Source organism: Lepidochelys olivacea (assembly GCF_965140295.1).
Source record: "Lepidochelys olivacea isolate rLepOli2 genome assembly, chromosome: 1".
In the NCBI taxonomy this organism is placed as follows: domain Eukaryota; kingdom Metazoa; phylum Chordata; order Testudines; family Cheloniidae; genus Lepidochelys; species Lepidochelys olivacea.
This window is the reverse complement of record NC_140411.1, coordinates 162,254,902-162,277,786: the sequence shown is the minus strand read 5'-3', so window position 1 is coordinate 162,277,786 and position 22,885 is coordinate 162,254,902. Positions and strand designations below refer to the sequence as shown.

Here is a 22,885-nt window from a genome sequence, read left to right as displayed (position 1 = left end):
TTAACATACATATAAAATGCTGGCATAAGCATATCTTAACTAGGAAAACTAATAAGAAATTATTGTTATAGCAGTCAGATGTTTTCTGTTGGGGAAATCAATATGGAAGAATGATTGTGGGGTAAGAAAGACCCATTGAGAGATATTAATTTGAAGAATTGTTAGTCCTCTCAGCTGTAAATAATCATGCCTTCTCCTGTGAATCAGGTAAACTGAGACTCTATAGAAATGACATCACAATATATGTTTCTGGGAGAATATTCTTGGCAACTAGGTTTCCTTTGTCTGAAACCCTATATAATGATACTGGTATGGAAACTTAGGTTGGGAGAATGAAAACTGCACGTCCCTTCCAGATGCAGGACAGACAGATATACAGCTCTTAGTCTGACAACAAAGGGTAGTAATGTATCTATTTCATTCTGTATAGTGCTGTACTAATCTGATTGATAATCTTAGATTAAGATAATTTCAATTGACCCTGTAATTTCGACAATCTCAAGTCGTTAACTCAGACACGCAAGAAATATATAATTAGTCTTTTTTCACAAATGAAAAAATAGAAAATGGCCATTTTGAGGGGGAGCATATCTTTTTTCTTAATATATCATGGACAAGTGCCACTGAGAGCCTGGCCCGTTGGTGGCTGAAGGACTGGCTACAACAACACCAATGACATATTGTGATCGGCGCTCTTTCTGTGAGGGCTGATGGACCGATTGATCAAGGTGATCATGGGAAAACCAACTCAGAATGTGGACAGAAGACAAGTTACTTGGTGGCATTTCCAGTTCTGGGTTCTAAATCAGTCCTAACTGGTAGGCTCAGAACCAAACCCATTTGGCAGAGATACCAGCCCTCAGACCTTTGTCAGAACTCTTCCCCCATATATAAAATTACAGACTTCTCCCCACCTGAGAGCTTCCTCATCTCATGCAAGCAGAAACAGAACTTAAATAAGAATAACACAATAGAACAAAAGTGCAACAACAAAAGAAGTATAAGACTTAAAGTAAAACTTTATTATTGCCGTGTAACTAAAATTTGAAGCCAACACATCATAACTAAAAAAAGTCACCCTACTCTGGGTGGGAAGTGGGGATATGTGTTTTGTCACAGGGCAGCCCTACCTGGAGCACCCACTTCCCCCCACAGCATGATAATTACACCTGCCTCAGTTCCCTGAGTCCCCAGTAACTCCATGCAAGCTTACCCTCTAGTCCATCCACAAGGTTTATTACCAAAACGTAGCTCAATTAGTCCTCAACAAGAGTCCCAAACACAGTCCATTTCCACACCCTGTGGATATAGTTCTTAAAAATCCTGCTTTCCCAGCAAGCACCCTCCCATCATCTCTGCTGGGAGCCCATCCATACCATATTCTGGTGTCTTCCACCACACCTAGGCTCCTTGTTGGCCCTCTTCTTCTGTCCCTCTGCAAGGACAGCAGCAACCCCAGCTCATCCAATTGGAGTGCAACATCTCTCTTCCCAGCATGAACCCCCTCTGCTTCTCTGCTAGGAGATCATCTTTCCCAGGAGAGCATTCCTCACTCCCCCAGGCTCTCTCATGGTCCCTCTGGGTCCTGTTCTCTGGCCCTAGAGATGTCAGCAAGTAAGCTCCCTGCTCAGTAGTAAATTAACACACGGGCAAATGGGTCGCATGCCCAGGGGGCCTGGCCAATTTAGGGGCCCCTGCAGGAGCACCAAAACCTGGGTAGAAGTGTGGGGGCCACCAGCACTGGAACTGTGCCCCCACCTCCTGCTCCTCCTCTTCCCCCACCCCCCCTCCCATTGCCCTGCTCCCCAGCCAGAACAGAAGTCAGAGCCGGGCAATGCCCAGGGAGCCTGAGCAGCTGTGGGGAGCCCCAGACCCTCCACTTGCCCTGGATGGGGGCCAGGGTGCCTGAGAACAGCCCCTAGCCCGTGTCCCTGCACCCCAGGGCACAGCGCTGCCAGTGGGACTCATGGGTGGGGACTCCAGTCCAGCCTCCTGCCCCATTCCCTGGGCCTGCAGATGTGCTCTGCAGGGAGAGGAGGCCCTGGCCCAGTTGGGAGGAGGCAGGGAGCCCCAGAAAGGTCACAGGCAGCAAGGAGCTGGGCAGGGAGGGCTCCTCCAGTGCAGCTCCCACTGCTACTGGCCCGGCCTCAATGGCCACCACACTCTACTCAGGCTTGCTCAGTGCCTGCACTTGACTCCAGGTGCCAGTCTACCGCCCACTCCCCACTGGGTCGCTCCTGCTGCGAGGCTGCTCCTGCACTGCTGCCTGGGCTTTGTGCCTGAGGCAGCAGCCACATGTGGCACTGCTCCTCCTGTTGCGTCTACCCAAGGCTTGCAGTTGGAGGGGCAAACTCCCCTCCCCCCCCACAAAGTACACCCATGCCGCCACAACTTAATGCCTGCCCAGGGCTACTACGAACACGTTAAAAAGAGGGAGGGCATGGCCCAGTTCTGGTACTCCTGGGCTCCCAGGGTTTGGGGGGCCCAAATGTTCTTTGTGCCCAGGGCCTCAATAAATCTTAATCCACCTCTGTCCTTGCTGCTCCCTGTATTCAGCCGTCTCTGGCCCTTGGCTCCAGCTCTCCAGATTAGAGCCAGCAGGCAACTCCCTCTGCTGTTCTTTGGCCTTCAGCCCTGGCCCCCTGGCTTGGGGACACCAGCCAGCAAATCCCTCTTGCTGCTCTCCTGCCTTCAGCCTTCTCCCAGGAAGCATAATCTCCTGGCTCTGTCAGATCTTCCCTCCTAACTCACTGGGTCTCCCTTCCCCTAAGGCTCAGGTACCCGCTTTTAAGATCAATTAATTGGCCAGATTGGACTGTACTGATAAGGCACAGGTGCACTAGCCCTGCTCCTTTTTACAGGGCCAGTATCAGGCAGTGACATGTCTTTAAATCCCACAACATGAATTGCCAGCTAACACTTACTGGGATTCAGACATTCAGTAGAGGCAGTACATTAGGAAAGGAATAGACAGAAGACAACAGTAAGTCTGCATATTGCCACTCAATTTCTAAGAACTCTGCAATATTCACAGAAGTGAAAGTTTCCTTATGATAGTATCTAGCAAATGAAGTTTAAGTACTTGCCCCTCATCAAAGAAGTGCCAGTTTAGTTTTCCAATTTCGGGACAGCAACATGTTGCCAATATTTTAACGAAGGGCTTCTGCACAAAAATTCCTTCCCCTAACCCAGACTAGTATCGGTGTCTCATGTTCATGTGCAAGGGATAATGGGCTGAGAAATCCATTAATTTGTTTTTTCCATTTAAAAAAAAGTTTTTTTCCCCAAAAACTATAGCCATGGAGGATAGCAACAGCCCCTGCAAGCTTATATGAAATGTAATTTCCAGGGAATGTTCATATTTTGTCCATGAGGAATATATGGATTATATAGGAGTATAGCACAGTCATCAGTATGTGTACTTCGTAACTGAGGGGAGCACATCTGTAGCAGAGTGGGGAGGTATCTACTGGAGCTTGTTGATAAATATTTATCATGGGGTGAATCCTGTATTATTGCAAAGGGGAAAAATTGCTCTTCAGAAGTAATTTTATCCACAGGGATATATCTCATGTACCTGTCTGAACATTCATATGAAGAAAAGACTGGATTCTAGTGTACTCTTATTTGTTGACTGACACAACTAGGAAGAAGAAAAGGAGTACTTGTGGCACCTTAGAGACTAACCAATTTATTAGAGCATAAGCTTTCGTGAGCTACAGCTCACTTCATCAGATGCATATCGTGGAAACTGCTGCAGACTTTATATATACACAGAGAATATGAACCAATACCTCCTCCCACCCCACTGTCCTGCTGGTAATAGCTTATCTAAAGTGATCATCAGGTGGGCCATTTCCAGCACAAATCCAGGTTTTCTCACCCTCCACCCCCCCACACAAATTCACTCTCCTGCTGGTGATAGCCCATCCAAAGTGACAACTCTTTACACAATGTGCATGACAATCAAGTTGGGCTATTTCCAGCACAAATCACATCCCCCCACCCACACTATCAGAGGCTCGTTCACCTGCACATCCACCAATGTGATATATGCCATCATGTGCCAGCAATGCCCCTCTGCCATGTACATTGGTCAAACTGGACAGTCTCTACGTAAAAGAATAAATGGACACAAATCAGATGTCAAGAATTATAACATTCATAAACCAGTCGGAGAACACTTCAATCTCTCTGGTCACGCAATCACAGACATGAAGGTCGCTATCTTAAAACAAAAAAACTTCAAATCCAGACTCCAGCGAGAAACTGCTGAATTGGAATTCATTTGCAAATTGGATACTATTAATTTAGGCTTAAATAGAGACTTGGAGTGGCTAAGTCATTATGCAAGGTAGCCTGTTTCCTCTTGTTTTTTCCTACCCGCCCCCCCCCCCCCCGATGTTCTGGTTTAACTTGGATTTAAACTTGAAGAGTGGTCAGTCTGGATGAGCTATTACCAGCAGGAGAGTGAGTTTGTGTGTGTATGGGGGTGGGGGGGATGTGAGAAAACCTGGATTTGTGCAGGAAATAGCTCAACTTGATTGTCATGCACATTGTGTAAAGAGTTGTCACTTTGGATGGGCTATCACCAGCAGGAGAGTGAATTTGTGTGGGGGGGTGGAGGGTGAGAAAACCTGGATTTGTGCTGGAAATGGCCCACCTGATGATCACTTTAGATAAGCTATTACCAGCAGGACAGTGGGGTGGGAGGAGGTATTGGTTCATATTCTCTGTGTATATATAAAGTCTGCAGCAGTTTCCACGATATGCATCTGATGAAGTGAGCTGTAGCTCACGAAAGCTTATGCTCTAATAAATTGGTTAGTCTCTAAGGTGCCACAAGTACTCCTTTTCTTTTTGCGAATACAGACTAACACGGCTGTTACTCTGACAACTAGGAAGGAGGCTCTCTAACAATTCAATTATTGCAATCTCTCTGATTGTCTGTTTGAACTTTGTTTATGCTAACTAAACTTGGTAAACTAGATGCAAGCAACCAATATGCATTTTAATACGGCTGAAGGATTAGAAAACATGCCTTATAATGAGAGACTCAAAGTACTCATCTATTTAGCTTAACACAGGCTTTGTCTACACTAGCACTTGTGTCCGTTGGGGGATGTGAAAAAACAGCCTCTGACCAACAAAAGTTTCACTGACAAAAGTGCTGGTGTGGACAGTGATGTGTTGGCGGGAGATGGTCTCCTGCCGAGATAGCTACTGCTGCTCACTGGGGATGGTTTAATGATGCCAGCAGGAGAGTTCTCTCCCACCGTCATAGAGCAGCTACACAGGAGATCTTATAGCGGCACCACTGCAGCGGTTCATCTATGCCGCTGTAAGGTCTGTAATGTAGACATAGCCAAAGAGAAGGTTAAGGGGTGACTTGATAACAGTCTATAGGAATATATATTTAGTAATGGGTTCTTCTATCTAGCATAGAAAGGTATAACACAATTCAATGAAGCTACACAAATTCAGACTGGAAATAAGGCATACATTTTAACAGTGAAAGTAATTAATCACTGGAACAATTTACTAAGGATAGTGGTGGATTCGCTATCACTGTCAATTTTTAAATGAAAAGTGGATGTTTTTCTAAAAGCTCTGCTCTCGGAATTATCTTGGGGAAGTTCTATGCCCTGTGTTATACAGGAGGTCAGACTAGATGATCACAATGGTCCCTTGGAATCTATGAAGCTAACCAAAGGAAAACAGAGTTCCCCTTCTATAAAAGAGGTCTATACAATCATGAGTGGTATAGAGAAAGTAAATAAGGAAGTGTTATTTACTCCTTTTCATAATACAAGAACAAGAGGCCACCAAATCAAATTGATAGGTAGCAGATTTAAAACAAACACAAGAAAGTATTTTTTTATGCAACGCACTGTCAACCTCTGGAACTCCTTGCCAGAGGGTATTGTGAAGGCCAATATTATAACAGGGTTGAAAAGGGAGTTACATAGATTCATGGAAGATAGGTCCATCAATGGCTATTAGCCAGGATGGGCAGGAATGGTGTCCCTAGCTTCTGTTTGCCAGAAGCTAGGATTGGGTGACAGGGCATGGATCACTTGATGATAATCTGTCTATTCATTCCCTCTGGGGCACCTGCCATTGGCCACTGTCAGAGGACAGGATACTGGGCTTGACAGACCTTTGGTCTGACCCAGTATGGCTGTTCTTATGTTCTTATGCTCTTCTTCTGTCAGACAACCTGTCACTGTGACCATCAGTCTTGTAAATACTGTTTAGAAGCAAGCCCTAGTCTGGGATCTCTCACCCTCAAAATGCAAGTCTAAGGCCTGGTCTACACATAAAAACCAGGTCAACCTAACTGCTGTGATCAGGCCTATGAAGAATTTCATGCCCTGAACCCCATAGTTAGGTCAACCTAACCCCTACTGTAGACACAGCTAATTCAATTAAAGTCTTCTTCCATCGACCTAGCTACTGTCAAGGTCTTGTCTACACTACAGGGAAAAGTCGATCTAAACTACGCAATTTGAGTTACGTGAATAGCGTAACTCAAGTCGACATAGCCTAGATCTACTTACCACAGGGTCCACACTACACGATGTCAACGGGAGACGCTCTCCCATTGACTCCCCTTACTCTTCTCGATCCGGTGTAGTACAGGAGTTGACAGGAGAGCAATCTGCAGTCGATTTAGCAGGTCTTCACTAGACTCGCTAGATTGACTGACGATGCATCGATCGCCACGCATCGATCCCCCAGTAAGTGTAGACAAGCCTGAGAGGTGGATTACCTACACTGACAAGAAACCCCTTCCATCAGTATAGGAAGCACCTATTCTACAGTGCTACAGTGGTACTGTGTTGACTGTAGTGTAGGCATACCCTTAGAAGCTTTAGCTGTGAAAGGCTCATGGGAAGTTATGCATCTTTGAGATTAATGTATAACAGAATCTCCAGGGCTTACGGGTTAGGAAAATAGTCTTTGAAGTTGCCACTTGAATGTCCTTAATTTATTTTAAATTTGTTCATCCAGTTGCTATTTGGGTCCTGTTTTTATTATTAATTATTATTATTATTTACCTGGTACTGTAAGTAAACGCCAAGAAATGTTTCCTTCTCTGTGACTGGAAACCAGCCCTCCTAGAAAAGGGTTCCTCCCTATTTGAAATGTTAGTTGGGGGAAATGATAGAATCATTCAAGAAACTATTCATTAAATGAATATTGAAAAAAAATTAAAACAACATCCGTATATTTGCAGTGAGTTCATACAGTATATGCATATCTTATAATACCCATACTATATTTTAGAAACAACAGCAACAATCCAGTACTTTCTGTTCTCCAAAAACATTCTAACTCATGGAATGGAAGCATCACATAACAAGGGCTATCAGACAAACAACATAAACACATAATAACTCATGTATGCATTCGTAAGATATTGAACATTTAACATATATACAAAAGACACTGTTGGATATGACAATTAGATCGAGGTGGAAAGTGTCACACAAAACTGCAAAGAACAACAATAACCATCCTTGTTTATTGCACATGATGACTGGCAGAGGTGACAAGAGATATAATTCAGTGATCAGATATCTTGACAGGCTGATAAGGGTATAATGCATTTCTTCCATAGCCATGTGAAACATCTCTATAAATTGAGAGTGGAAATGAGCGAGGCTTGAGCTGGATGAAGTGTACTGTGAGGTACAGAGTCTTACCTTATTAGAACTGAGGAGAGGGAAGCCTCGGATTGGATGCAGCAGCCTAGAAATGTCTTACTCCTGTCCTCTTAGCAGGATATTTGGCAGTATTTACTGAAGAAATTTGCAACACACCTCTTGCAAACCTTGTCCAAACCTTTACTCATCTTATGGATCAAATATAAGAGTGAAAGCTTCTAACTGAAATTTTTCTTCATAGAAACAATTTCTGCTGAAGTGCCATTGCTGTAAAAAGCTACCTGAAACAAAGGCACCGAAGGCCTGTGACATCACAGAGAGGACTTCTCACTGGATGTTGTTGGCTCTGTCTGATTCAGATCAGCTGACTCAGCAGAAACGCAATTAGATTTAGGGGGCAAGCTGAATCCCAGAAATCTGATTTTCTAAAACCACTAACTTGTAAAGATTGGAGCAGCAATGCTGGTATTTTATCTTAGTTTTTGAGTTATCTTGGTTACACACATACCATCAGAAATAGTATTTATATCATTTTTAAACTGCCTATCTGATTTTTAAAGAAATGGGTAAGGCAAGTTTGCTACTAGACTAATAAAATGCTAAATTTCAGGCCAAAGTAATTTTTGCAGACAAATTATAAATTTAAAATTTAACAGATTTTACAAATAAAACCCTGACATAACCTTAACTACAGTGGTGTTAGAGAGCACAGCTATGTTCAAACATACTATACAAAATCTGTGGTGCTGTAATATGAAATACTGTTTGAATGCTAATGATCTAACGATGCAGAGATTATGTACTTAAGGCAGAAACACTGCTTACATCTCATCATTATTACACTTTATTTTCCAAAACTTTTGTAAGTATTAACAGACACAGTATCATATACTGTACAGTCTATGTAAATGTCACTAAAAAAAGGTAAAAATTGGCCCAAAGTTCATTTACATAAACTAAGTTAAATATTCAGAAATGGGCTACTTAGTTGCATCCACATGAGCAAAGAAAAGTAATTGTGTGTCCAAAGGGGTAACTGCATGCGCAAGAACCCATTTTGCATATTTACAGGTGCAATTTAGGTCCCTGTTTTAGAAAATTTATCCCATTATGTCCCAGTTATAAAGCAATGCAAGTTCAACACTAAAATATATAAAAATAAAAAATATTACAGATATACAGTACCTTTTTTGCGAGGTACTGGATCAGCTTTGTCCTGTAGACCTTTAAGCATCCGATTTGCATAGATATTTTTTATACCAACTTCTCGTTCCTTTTCCTAAAAAAAAATCCACACTATCAAACTTAATGATTACCTTTTACCAGCTCCAGTGCCTCATCTTAAAATAGTGTTAATGAATGTAATAATGTTCATGAAAATAGAGAACAAGTAGCTGTGGCCTGAGACAAACGCTCTGCAGGCAGACACTTTGTAAAAGGTTTAACACATCACTGTACCAATACACGTTGATCTTAACTCAAATGTGAAAATCCTCACATTCCAGTCCAAAGCCTTTCTTGGACAGAAACTATCAACCATGGTGAATTGTGCCAATGGGAGTGAGCCTGTGATGTCCATAAATGGGAACTAGCAATCTCATTTTCTTCAAAAAGAAAAGGAGTACTTGTGGCACTCCTTTTCTTTTTGCGAATACAGACTAACATGGCTGCTACTCTGAAACCTGTCATTTTCTTCAGAGATCTAAACTCAGAATTTGAATTCTGATCTCTTTTAAGCCTTAACACACACTTACATTCTTTCATATCGATTTTTCATAACATTACATTCAAGAGATGGAGATGCAACAGGTTGGGTTACACAGACTCCCTTAGGACTATCACCTGATGTGTTGAGACTACCTCTGAGCCTGTTTTCTCTGCCAGTTTGGGCCTCCAGAACCTTGTCTTGTTGAGCCAGATGCGCTAATCTGCTGCAACACAGACCCAGGGTCTGACCCACGCCCCCAAAGCTGCAGACTTAACTGAAAACAGCTTAGCAAGTGCTCCTGTCTCTAGCACCCAGACATCCAGCTCCCAATAGGATTCAAACCCCAAATGAATCCGTTTTACTCTGTATAAAGCTTATACAGAGTAAACTCATAAATTGTCCACCCTCTATAACACTGATAGAGAGATATGCACAGATGTTTGCTCCCCCAGGTATTAACTACTTACTCTGGGTTAATAAAAGACCCCAGGCTTTTTAAAACTTTTGTCATTTTTGTTGCTCTCCTCTAGACTCTCTCCAATTGTCCACATCTTTCTTAAAGTGTGGCACCCCAAACTGGATACAGTACTTCAGCTGAGGCTTCACCAGTACCAAGTAGAACAGGACAATTATTTCCCATGTCTTACATACGACGTTCTCATTAATACAACCCAGAATGATATTAGACTTTTTCACAACTGCATCACATTGTTGGCTCATATTCAGTTTATGATCCACTATAACATCCAGATCCTTTTCTGCAGTACAACTGCCTAACTAGTTACTCCCCATTTTGTAGTTCTGCATTTGAGTTTTCTTTCCTAAGAGCAGTACTTTGGATTTGTTTTTATTGAATTTCATTTTGCTGAATTCAGACCAATTTTCCAATTTGTCAAGATCGTTTTGAATTCTAATCCTGTCTTCCAAAGTGCTTGCAACCCCTCCCAGCTTGGTGTCTGTGACATTACACTCCATATTTTTTATGAAAATATGCTTATGATATGGGTATGACATCACTGAGATGTACTTTATGCAAGATGGGTCTTGTAAGGTATCATTGGAAAGGTTATGATTTACTGAATGTGATTATCTAATTTGTACGCCTGTATCATTTCTGTATCTGAAGTAGGAATATTGACTATGTATCTGTATTTCAAATGGGATACTTTGGGTGCACCCCCAACTAGCCATTCAGGTACAACAATGAGAAAGCCAGACAGTGCTAATGACCCATTAGCAAAGACAATGGACTGTAAAATAGCTTAGTCTTCCTGTGGACGTTTGAAACAGACTATGAGCAATGGCTGCCACAGCCATGCAGAGACATGGGTCCAAGTAACCTGGTTCTGGATACCCCACCTTCCCTTTTGGAATGCCAGTGTTTTTCCACTGGAAGACAAAGGGTTCCCGCCTTACACAAGAGTTATATAAGGCAGGGGAGTGACCTCATTGTGGTTTTCCTCTGCCTCCCCACCCAAAGAGATACTGAAAAACACTTGGAACCAAGAACTGAACTGGGGAAGAAGGGTTGATCCCAAGCTGGAAGGGTGTCTAGCTTGTGAGTAATAATACCTGAGGTCTCAAGCTGGAGACCAGTGCAGCTGCCTTTCAAGACTTTCTGTAATCTGCCTGCAACAATATCTAGGGTGAGAAATTACTATTTGTAACTAATTTATTTAGTGAAATAAGCTTAGCTTACGTGTTTTGTTTATTTGCTTAGTAATCTGCTTTGTTCTGTTTGCTATCTCTTTAACCACTTAAAATTCACCTTTTGTAGTTAAAAAACTTATTTCTTGTTTATAATATAACCCCGTTTGTGCAATTCATAATTGGGGGTGGGGGAATAAGAGGTTGTGCATACGTTCCTCCACACTGAGGGAGGAGGTGGATTTTATAATATACCTTTGGGTCTGCACTCCAAGAGAGGTGGACACCTGAGTGCTGGGGCAAGTCCCTTAAGATGAGTCTTTCCAGAGCTGATCTCAGCATCTGTGTTGTTCTGCAGTTGGGTATGGCGCTGCCTGTGTGTGTGCTGGAGGAGGCTTAATAGCCTGGCTCCGCAAGACAGGTAAAAAAGATGCCCAGGTGGCAGAACAGGCGGGCTTAGTGGTATCTCAGCACATCAGGTGGCATCCTAAGGAGGGCAACCTGTCACAGTGTCATCTGCAAATTTTATAAGCATATTATCCACCCCATTATCCAAGTCATCAATGAAAATGTTGACTAGGACTAGACCCAGGACCGACCCCTGTGGGACCCTGCTACAGTTATAGCATAACATGCTGATCCAGACTCATCAAATGGTAACAGGCAGATATTGTTAATTGCATTTCTACCAGTTATTAATCTACTTCAGATTCTGACAAATAGATGTAATGATAATTTAATTTATTTTACTTTTTTATATTTTTGCAGTGTATACATTTTGCATTACATATTCCTTAGTTATCTTATTTAAGAATATAATGAAAGTAACAGGAACATGTAACACAAGACATGTGGCACTTTTATAAAAAAAACCCTATTTTAAACCTTGAGTACCTTAATTTTTTGTTGAAGAGACTTAATTTCCATTTGTAAGTTCTTTGTGATTGTCCGAGCTGCTATAGTCTTTCTATTCTCAGCTGCCAGTTGACGACTAAAGATGTTACTGTTCAACGTCAGCTGTTTTTCTAAGCCCTAGAAACATTACATATTTAACCATGTAGATATACTCACTGTAACAGCTGAAGAATTTCAATTCACATCAGGTTTAAAAAATAAGCAGAGTAACATAATGAAAAATGAAACTTCTAATAATCATATTCTACTGTAAATAAAATCTGAAATTAGAAGTTTGTAATAAAACAAAAATGCAGTGTATCCATTTACATCTAAAATTAACAAAAAGCTGGTTACCAAACAAAATGAATATATAGGTATTCAAAAATTAAAAATAACTCAATATACTAAATTCCTAATGTGTTAATCCAGTACAGTCTTTTTTTGGGAGATCATCAGGACCTGATTCTCATTTACATTAAGGCCCCTTTACACCACTCTGGCAGTATAAATGAGAATCAGGTCCTGTATCATTTAGAATCCAGGGGATAAACTGTAATTGCCATTGTGTCAGTATCAAAATTATAAGCTAAGCACCCAATCCTGCAAAGTCTTCATGAGCAAGACTTTCTACTGATTCTCAACGGGGGTTCTACAAATGAACAGCTTTCAGAATGGCAGCTGAGTTCAGTTATTCTTCTGATAGAGTAGAAATGAATTTCTGGAGGGTAAATGGAAGACTTCACTGTTCTGAGATTTTATTAAAAATCGGAGATGGAGGCTTTCCCCATAAAGACAATGAGAGTAAAGAAGTATGAGACATTAAAGGCACGGAATCCTCTTTATTTTCTCTCATCCTATGCCTTTATTACACGCTCTCAGGGACATTATTTTTAACAGTTCTGTATGCCATTACTTTTTGATTAAAATATTTGTGTTTGATACTGTTATGAATTCAAATTTGAATGATCTACATCTAAATTGGAAGGAGTAAAAGTAAAGATATCCATGAAGCACTTTAGGCCCCTAAACTCCAGAGTTAGGCCCCTAAATCCCCATGTGTGGCAGCACTGCAATCCACAAAACTTCTGCTTGGCCGCTGCCTAACCCTGTAGGCACCTAAACTCACTCGGCGCTTAACTTTCCACTGTAAAAGTTCTCTAGGTGCCTAAGTTTTAGACTCTGGGACATGCCCACCACTGCCCCACTCTGGGAGTCCAGATGCCTCCCTCCCACCTAAGCCCAGAGTGATTAATGAACTGGGGGAAGATAGGCACTGAGCTGACTAAATTGCATATGGGGCTTGATCCAGTAGGTGCCTTCCCTTCCAGACTGGGTCCCATTCAAAATCCATTGGAAGAGGAAAGAGTGGTGCCCACCTTATAACTTTTAGTCCAGTGGTTAGAACACTCCCCTGGGATGTGGGAAATGCAGGTTCAATTCCCCCCTCTCTGCCAGAGGGTGAGAAAGGACTTGAGCAGGGGAATCTCCTGTTTCTCAGGAGGGTTCTCCAACCACTGAACTACAGGATATTCTGATGTGGGGCTCCCTCAGTCTCTCCTGCTGAAGCTGTTCCTTTGTGGATAAATAATGAAGGAGTGAATGGAGGAGGGGTTATTGGACTTGGGGGTCTCCCACGTGGGTGCTCTAACCACCAGCCTACAAAGTAATTCTCACTCTCTCTCTCTCTCTCTCTCTCTAATCCAATGACTGCTTGTGTGTGTGTGTGTGTGTGTGTGTGTGTTAAGGTACCCATATGGGAGACCCCAGGCCCATTCACTCTTTCATTATTTAATCCACAATGAAACAGCTTCAAAGGAGAGATTGAGGGATCCCCATATCAGAATATCCCACGGCTCAGTAGTTAAGAGCATAAGGTGAGTGTTCTAAGCACAGAGCTAAAGTTATATGGTGGGCACCACCACCACCTCCTACTCCTCCGGTGGCCATTTTGTGTGGTGTGAGGCAGGTGCACAACTCATTCCTTCAAGAAGGGCTTAGGTCACCTGACATTATGTGCCTGGTTCCCATTTGTGGATCACTAAACGGACCTAGGCACCTCCCTGAAGCCCCGATTTAGGTGCCTATCTCAGAGAGAGATTGGGGCTCAGCAAACCCCTCTCATCAGCATCTCCCTTGGGTAGCTTAGCTGGCTCCCTGTCTAGTGTGTTGGCTTTCTAAGTTGCCTGTCTCTCCCCGTTCATTGTATAGGAGCCTAGGCACCAAATTCAGGCTTTGTGATCAAAATAAATTTGTTTGTCGCTAAGGTGCCACAAGTACTCCTTTTCTTTTTAGTGTTTTTTCTGTGATTTTCTAGGCGCCTAAAAGTTGGGCATTGTGATGCTTGGTGTTTCAACCCCTAAGACCCTGGGAACACTGCAAAGGCAGTTTGCCCAACCCTTGGGGGTAAGGAAGGAACATCCTCCATAGCTCTCTAGCAGCCTCCTACAAGAGCAGTGTTAGCCCTGGTCTACACTAGGACTTTAGGTTGAACTTAGCAGCGTTAAATCGATGTAAACCTGCACCCGTCCACACGATGAAGCCCTTTATTTCGACTTAAAGGGCTCTTAAAATCGATTTCCTTACTCCACCCCTGACAAGTGGATTAGCGCTTAAATCGGCCTTGCCGGGTCGAATTTGCGGTACTGTGGACACAATTCGACGGTATTGGCCTCCGGGAGCTATCCCAGAGTGCTCCACTGTGACCGCTTGGACAGCACTCTCAACTCAGATGCACTGGCCAGGTAGACAGGAAAAGAACCGCGAACTTTTTAATCTCATTTCCTGTTTGGCCAGTGTGGCAAGCTGCAGGTGACCATGCAGAGCTCATCAGCAGAGGTGACCATGATGGAGTCCCAGAATCGCAAAAGAGCTCCAGCATGGACTGAACAGGAGTACGGGATCTGATCGCTGTATGGGAAGAGGAATCCGTGCTATCAGAACTCCGTTCCAGTTTTCGAAATGCCAAAACCTTTGTCAAAATCTCCCAGGGCATGAAGGACAGAGGCCATAACAGGGACCCGAAGCAGTGCCGCGTGAAACTTAAGGAGCTGAGGCAAGCCTGCCAGAAAACCAGAGAGGCGAACGGCCGCTCCGGGTCAGAGCCCCAAACATGCCACTTCTGTGATGAGCTGCATGCCATTTTAGGGGGTTCAGCCACCACTACCCCAGCCATGTTGTTTGACTCCTTCAATGGAGATGGAGGCAATATGGAAGCAGGTTTTGGGGACGAAGAAGAAGATGATGATGAGGAGGAGGTTGTAGATAGCTCACAGCAAGCAAGTGGAGAAACCGGTTTTCCCGACAGCCAGGAACTGTTTCTCACCCTGGACCTGGAGCCAGTACCCCCCGAACCCACCCAAGGCTGCTTCCTGGACCCGGCAGGCAGAGAAGGGACCTCCGGTGAGTGTACCTTTTAAAATACTATACGTGGTTTAAAAGCAAGCATGTGAAAGGATTACTTTGCCCTGGCATTTGCGGCTCTCCTGGATGTACTCCCAAAGCCTTTGCAAAAGGTTTCTGGGGAGGGCAGCCTTATTGCGTCCTCCATGGTAGGACACTTTACCACTCCAGGCCAGTAACACGTACTCGGGAATCCTTGTACAACAAAGCATTGCAGTGTATGTTTGCTGGCGTTCAAACAACATCCGTTCTTTGTCTCTCTGTGTTATCCTCAGGAGAGTGAGATATCATTCATGGTCACCTGGTTGAAACAGGGTGCTTTTCTTCAGGGGACACTCAGAGGAGCCCGTTCCTGCTAGGCTGCTTACCTGTGGCTGAACAGAAATGTTCCTCGCTGTTAGCCACGGGGAGGGGGGAGGGTTGAGGGGGTAGCCACGCAGTAGGGGGAGGCAAAATGTGACCTTGTAATGAAAGCACATGTGCTATGTATGTAATGTTAACAGCAAGGTTTACCCTGAAAGAGTGTAGCCACTGTTTTATAAAATGTGTCTTTTTAAATACCGCTGTCCCTTTTTTTTTTTCTCCACCAGCTGTATGTGTTTCAGTGATCACAGGATCTTCTCCTTCCCAGAGGCTAGTGAAGATTAGAAAGAAAAAAAAACGCACTTGTGATGAAATGTTCTCTGAGCTCATGCTGTCCTCCCACACTGACAGAGCACAGACGAATGCGTGGAGGCAAATAATGTCAGAGTGCAGGAAAGCACAAAATGACCGGGAGGAGAGGTGGTGGGCTGAAGAGAGTAAGTGACGGGCTGAAGAGAGTAAGTGGCGGGCTGAAGACAGGGCTGAAGCTCAAATGTGGCGGCAGCGTGATGAGAGGAGGCAGGATTCAATGCTGAGGCTGCTGGAGGACCAAACCAGTATGCTCCAGTGTATGATTGAGCTGCAGCAAAGGCAGCTGGAGCACAGACTGCCACTACAGCCCCTGTGTAACCAACCGCCCTCCTCCCCAAGTTCCATAGCCTCCACACCCAGACGCCCAAGAACGCGGTGGGGGGGCCACTGGCCAACCAGCCACTCCGCCACAGAGGATTGCCCCAAAAAAAGAAGGCTGGCATTCAATAAATTTTAAAGTTGTAAACTTTTAAAGTGCTGTGTGGCATTTTCCTTCCCTCCTCCACCACCCTTCCTGGGCTACCTTGGTAGTCATCCCCCTATTTGTGTGATGAATGAATAAAAAATGCATGAATGTGAAGCAACAATGACTTTATTGCCTCTGCAAGCAATGATTAAAGGGAGGAGGGGAGGGTGGTTAGCCTGCAGGGAAGTAGAGTGAACCAAGGGGCGTGGGGTTTCATCAAGGAGAAACAAAGAGAACTTTCACACCGTAGCCTGGCCAGTCATGAAACTGGTTTTCAAAGCTTCTCTGATGCGTACCGCGCCCTCCTGTGCTCTTCTAACCACCCTGGTGTCTGGCTGCGCGTAACCAGCAGCCAGGCAATTTGCCTCAACCTCCCACCCTGCCATAAACGTCTCCCCCTTACTCTCACAGATATTGTGGAGCGCACAGCAAGCAGTAATAACAGTGGGAATATTGGTTTCGCTGAGGTCTAAGCGAGTCAGTAAACTGCGCCAGCGTGCCTTTAAACGTCCAAATGCACATTCTACCACCATTCTGCACTTGCTCAGCCTGTAGTTGAACAGCTCCTGACTACTGTCCAGGCTGCCTGTGTATGGCTTCATGAGCCATGGCATTAAGGGGTAGGCTGGGTCCCCAAGGATACATATAGGCATTTCAACGTCCCCAACAGTTATTTTCTGGTCTGGGAATAAAGTCCCTTCCTGCAGCTTTTGAAACAGACCAGAGTTCCTGAAGATGCGAGCGTCATGTACCTTTCCCGGCCATCCCACGTTGATGTTGGTGAAACGTCCCTTGTGATCCACCAGAGCTTGCAGCGCTACTGAAAAGTACCCCTTACGGTTTATGTACTCGCCGGCTTGGTGCTCCGGTGCCAAGATTGGGATATGGGTTCCGTCTATGGCCCCACCACAGTTAGGGAATCCCATTGCAGCAAAGCCATCCACTATGACCTGCACATTTCCCAGGGTCACTACCCTTGATATCAGCAGATCTTTGATTGCGTGGGCTACTTGCATCACAGCAGCTCCAACAGTAGATTTGCCCACTCCAAATTGATTCCCAACTGACCGGTAGCTGTCTGGCGTTGCAAGCTTCCACAGGGCTATCACCACTCGCTTCTCAACTGTGAGGGCTGCTCTCATCTTGGTATTCATGCGCTTCAGGGCAGGGGAAAGCAAGTCACAAAGTTCCATGAAAGTGTCCCTACGCATGCGAAAGTTTCGCAGCCACTGGGAATCGTCCCAGAGCTGCAACGCTATGCAGTCCCACCAGTCTGTACTTGTTTCCCGAGCCCAGAATCGGCGTTCCACAGCATGAACCTGCCCCATTAGCACCATTATGCATGCATTGGCAGGGCTCATGCTTTCAGAGAAATCTGTGTCCATGTCCTGATCACTCACGTGACCGCGCTGACATTGCCTACTCGCCCGGTATCGCTCTGCCAGGTTCTGGTGCTGCATATACTGCTGGATAATGCGTGTGGTGTTTAATGTGCTCCTAATTGCCAAAGTGAGCTTAGCGGCCTCCATGCTTGCCTTGGTATTGCGTCCGCACAGAAAAAAGGTGCAGAACGATTGTCTGCCGTTGCTCTGACGGAGGGAGGGGCGACTGACGACATGGCTTACAGGGTTGGCTTCAGGGAGCTAAAATCAACAAAGGGGGTGGCTTTACATCAAGGAATATTTCAGGCAGGACTTCACGGAGGGTTCCAATAAGAAATGGTGCATCTAAGTTATTGTTCTTATTGGAACAATGAGGTTAGTCTGGCCTCTGATTGATACATGGCTAGATTTACCTTGCTGCACCTTCTCTGTGAGTGACTGCAGTGTGACCTAGAGGAATGAGTCCCCTAGACAGGGGAGGGGGGGAAGCAAATGAGTACAAAACAAATCTGGTCTATTTCTTGTTTTGATCCACTCCATCTATCTTTTACATCTTTGGCTGGCAGCAGACGGTGCAGAAGGACTGCAAGCCATCCACATCTCATGGCTGCTCGGCAGAAGATGGTACAATAGGACTGCTAGCCATCCTCATCTCTTGCCTGCCCGGCAGAAGATGGTACAGTACGACTGCTAGCAATTCATATTGCCTGCCTGCTCACCATAAGACGGTTCAATAGGACTGACTGCAGGACTAAAGAGAATGACCTGGTCAAGTCACTCCAAACTTAGTCCCTGCGCTCATGTCTGTCCAGGCGCTCCCGGCCGACGCGGCCAGGAGCACCTCGGACATGACGATGACGGCTACTAGTCATATTGCACCGTCTGCTGCCAGAAGGCAATGGGTTGCTGCTACTGTGTAGCAATGCAGTACCGTGTCTGCCAGCACCCAGGAGACATACTGTGATGGTTACCTGAGCGGGCTCCATGCTTGCCGTGATATGGCGTCTGCACAGGTAACTCAGGAAAAAAGGCGCGAAACGATTGTCTGCCCTTGCTTTCACGGAGGGAGGGAGGGAACGGGGGCCTGACGATATGTACCCAGACAATGTTTTAGCCCCATCAGGCATTGGGATCTCAACCCAGAATTCCAATGGGCAGCGGAGACTGCGGCAACTGTGGGATAGCCACCCACAGTGCAAAACTCCGGAAGTTGACGCTAGCCTCGGTACTGTGGAAGCACTCCACCGAGTTACTGCACTTAATGTACTTAGAGCATTTTCTGTGGGGACACACACACTCGAATATATAAAACCAATTTCTAAAAAACCGACTTCTATAAATTCGACCTGATTTCGTAGTGTAGACATACCCTTAGTGAGCTTCAGAAAGAACGATATACAAGCTTGTCCACAGGAGACAGGTCGCTGTAGTGCAGAGGGGGAGAGGCATCAAAGGTGGGCAGATAGGGGATCATGTTAGCTCTGAGGTAAGTTTTAGGGGATCGCCACACCCAGAAATAAGGGGGAAATAGTGTTATGAATTTATGAGGCAATTGTTTTTCTATTCTTCCCAATGGCTACTCTCCCAATTCTCATTTTACTGAGAATTATCTTTTATTATTTCTTCATGCTTCACCTCCCTCCATTTCCTTCTGGAAGAATATTGCATCCTAACAAGGGTGCTGTCTACTTAAATGTTGGCAACGTTGTTTTTATTAGTTTTGGTCAAATACCCTTAGATATCACAATGACGGTCACAATATAAATTAATTAAATATTAACTCTGCCAAAAAAAACCCCTTGAAATAAATAATAATATTAGCACTTATACTGCACGTTTCATACAAGAATTTCAAAGCACTTCAGATATATTCATTGATAAAGCCTCACATCACCCTCCTTTAATGCTGTCCATCCTTTTAACAGAAGGATAACCTAAGGCTCAAATAAATTCAGTCTTTTCCCTAGTGCCAAGTATCAGATCAGTGGTAGACCTAAGACTAGGACTTCTGACTCATGCTTAATTCACTAGTCAACAGCTGCAATATGTTTGACTACACCTGTACTAAGGAGTGAATGGGAGACTTGGAGACAGCTCTCCAGTAGTATGTCATATTTTTAAAGGTAATAGGGCAACAGTTTGACTAATCTTTATTTCCAAGTTTAATTCATTGATACATTTTTGCAAGATTTTATTAAAGTTATGGGTAATTCATTCATAATATCACTAAACTTTGGAAAGCTTTGGATTAAAACAAATGGCTCTGAATTTCTGTGTTGTTAGCTTGCACTATAAATATTCATTTTATATGCATTGATTAATAATCTTGCATTATTCTTTCACAAAAATGTTTCCTATTATAGTTCTAAAAATACAAGGACATGTTCCATATTACCTGTATTCTCTTATCATTGGCTTCCATTCTTTCTGTAAGGATTGATAATCTATGAGTAAGTTCCCCTCTCTCTGCAAGATTCGTGTCTTCTGAAAGTTTCTGCAATACTTGCAAGGCATCTTTAGTCTTTAACAGCTCTGCTTCAACTTCTCTAAGCTTCCTGGATGTATTTCGCTCCTGTTCCTGAGACTTCCTAAGGAGTCCCCTTAGAGATCTTACCTCACTATAATGTTTTGCTATAATATCAGGCAAGTTATTCTCTGCATTTTCATATTTACCTATTGCTTTCAAGTGCCGATACTGAAGCTGTTTCAGAAGCTGGTTTTCTAAGTTTGATGCTTCCAGTTTATGCTGGAGGTCAGACAGTTCATTTTTCAGTTCTTTAATTTTGTGAAGTCTTGCAGATAATATACGTTGAGCTGTAGCATCTTTTTTCTGGGAAATCATATTATTCTGAGTACTTAAAAATGAAGTATTCTGGAATTGCATCTTCTTAGGTGGCAACTTCTTGCCTCCTGCATTCAGACCAAAACAAACTAATAGTGACTTACATATCATTTAATGGTACAGAAAGCAAAATCAGTACATATCTTTACTCATAACTAGTTATCCTAAGCTACTTAAAGGCAGTATGTATCGCACAGAGTTCAAAATCTGTACTAAAATTTCACTGTTCAAATATTTTGTGCTGATACATCTATAGCATGGATTTTTCCTGGCAGCATTTGGCCACAACTAAAGTCAGGTCCATATGAGGTCCAAAGGTTCCCTCACTTCCTCATTCTATTGACCACTGTCTTCCTGCAGGAACCATCTTCACTCTAGATAGCCTTAGTGCTAATATTCCAGCAACAGCTTTCTCTGAGACAAATTAGGCTTTCTCTGGGGCTGGTAGGATGTGCTTACAGAACAGTCTCCCCAGCGCCACCTAAAATAAAGTTTGTCTCTGAGTAATTTATTGAAGTCAGTGTGTGTTTTGTCAGAGGATTAGGTTGTACGGGCCTGATCCAATTCCCTATGGAAAGACTCCCAATGACTTCAGTGGAGTTGGATATGGCCCTAGATTAGGAAAATTCAATTCATGATGAAGAAGGAAGAAAACAATAACTTACTGCAAAAATTCAGAAAACAAAGTGATGGTAATAACACATTTCCTAACACACCTGCATCTAGGAATTCTGTACCAATTGTATCACTTTAAAACCATTTTTTTATTTGAACTAAATCAAAAATAGCTTAGAAACACATATGTAGTGTTGTTTAAATTATCAGGCATTTAGAATAGTTATACAGTTTTCCATTCTATATACTGTATTTGATAAATATTCTTGACAGCCTGAAATTCTAAGGGTACCACTACTAAGCATCAATGTCCCTTTCTGAAGTATAACTGAAAATTTAAAGGGTTGGGACTATAAGTCTGACTGTTTTCCTTGCTTTTATGCATACATTCAATTTCAAAGTAACTCTAAGGCATTCCAGGAAGTGCATTTCTAGAGAATTAGTATTATAATTTATATAGCACCCAAAATCTCCTAGCCATTTTAAAGATAAATATGCATTCAGGGTCCCTGCCTTGAACAGCTGGCAATCTAAGAGCCAGGTCCTGTTAAGCACCCCTGTTGAACTCAGTGGGAGTTCTGGATATGAACTATTTACAAGAACAGGCTTTAAGTAGAAAACATAATAGATTCACGGATTCCAGGGCCAGCCCACAACATTTTGGCACTTGAGGTGGCGAGCTCAAATGACGCCCCCATGCCCCCTCACTTGGGCCAAAACTCTGAAACTCTGGGTCCTATTGGGCCCCCCCACAGTCTAGCACCTGAGGCGCTGCAGTTCACCTCATGGTAAGGCCAGACCTGACGGATTCATAGATTCCAAGGCCAGAACGGACCATTGTGATCTTCTAGTCTGACCTCCTGTGTAACACGGGCCACAGAACTTCCCCAAAATAATTCCTAGAGCAGAGCTTTTAGAAAAATATTCAGTCTTGATTTTAAAATTACCAGTGATGGAAAATCCACCACAATCCTTGGTAAATTGGTCCAGTGATTTATTACCCCTCACTGTTAAAAAATACACTTTATTTCCAGCCTGAATTTGTCTGGCTTTAACTTCGAGACACTGGATCATGTTACAGATGAAGGTTGGGGAGGGGATTACACAAACAAGTGATTACACAGTGAAGTTAGCTGGTGTCCTGTTAATTCCATGATTTTTCACTATAGTGTGTTCTAGTTTTATTTGTTTATTTTCTCTAGTCTGTCTTATTAACAATTCTTTGAGGGAAATACTAGGTTTATGGGCCTTTTGGAAGAAGTATCTCAAAAGGAGGGGCTTGAAGGAGATAGGGGTGGAGGCATGATGGATGAGGTCATGGGAGTTGGGAATTCCAGTTGTATGGGGCTGCATGGAAGAAGGCTCAAAGGGTATGTCTACATTGCAATAAAAGACTCATGGCTGACTCATGTCAGCTGAATCAGGCTCGCAGGGTTAGGCCTGTGGAGCTATAAAATTGCAATGTAGACGTTCAGGCTCGGGCTGGACACGTTTTTGGGACCCTGCAAGGGTCTTGGACGGGGTAGGAGTTGGCCCCTGAGTTTTACAGTCACTTTGTGCACTTGAATGGTGGAAATTAAGGAA

General features: G+C 43.7%; 2 protein-coding genes across 3 annotated transcripts in view; both read right to left on the bottom strand.

The window, feature by feature from the left end:
- LCA5L (lebercilin LCA5 like) overlaps positions 1-22,885 on the bottom strand; it is a gene marked incomplete at its 5' end in the record, with an annotated part of 35,656 nt that overhangs the window by 9,029 nt on the left and 3,742 nt on the right. The window contains 4 exons of one of the 2 annotated variants that reach the window (XM_084646987.1): positions 7,062-7,139; positions 8,856-8,949; positions 11,920-12,057; positions 20,240-20,754. In XM_084646987.1, the coding sequence (XP_084503113.1) occupies positions 7,062-7,139; positions 8,856-8,949; positions 11,920-12,057; positions 20,240-20,754 (825 nt within the window). The remainder of the gene's footprint in view (positions 1-7,061; positions 7,140-8,855; positions 8,950-11,919; positions 12,058-20,239; positions 20,755-22,885) is intronic. The other variant, XM_084646988.1, reaches the window with a different exon arrangement.
- On the bottom strand, positions 13,711-20,606 carry LOC311514367 (uncharacterized protein; the record flags this gene model as incomplete). The annotated part of the gene is made up of 3 exons (XM_084616925.1): positions 20,518-20,606; positions 16,841-18,105; positions 13,711-13,729 (listed from the first exon to the last, which is right to left on the bottom strand). The coding sequence occupies exons 2-3, from the start codon at positions 17,989-17,991 to the stop codon at positions 13,711-13,713; spliced, it is 1,170 nt and encodes a 389-aa protein (XP_084473051.1). The 5' UTR covers positions 17,992-18,105; positions 20,518-20,606.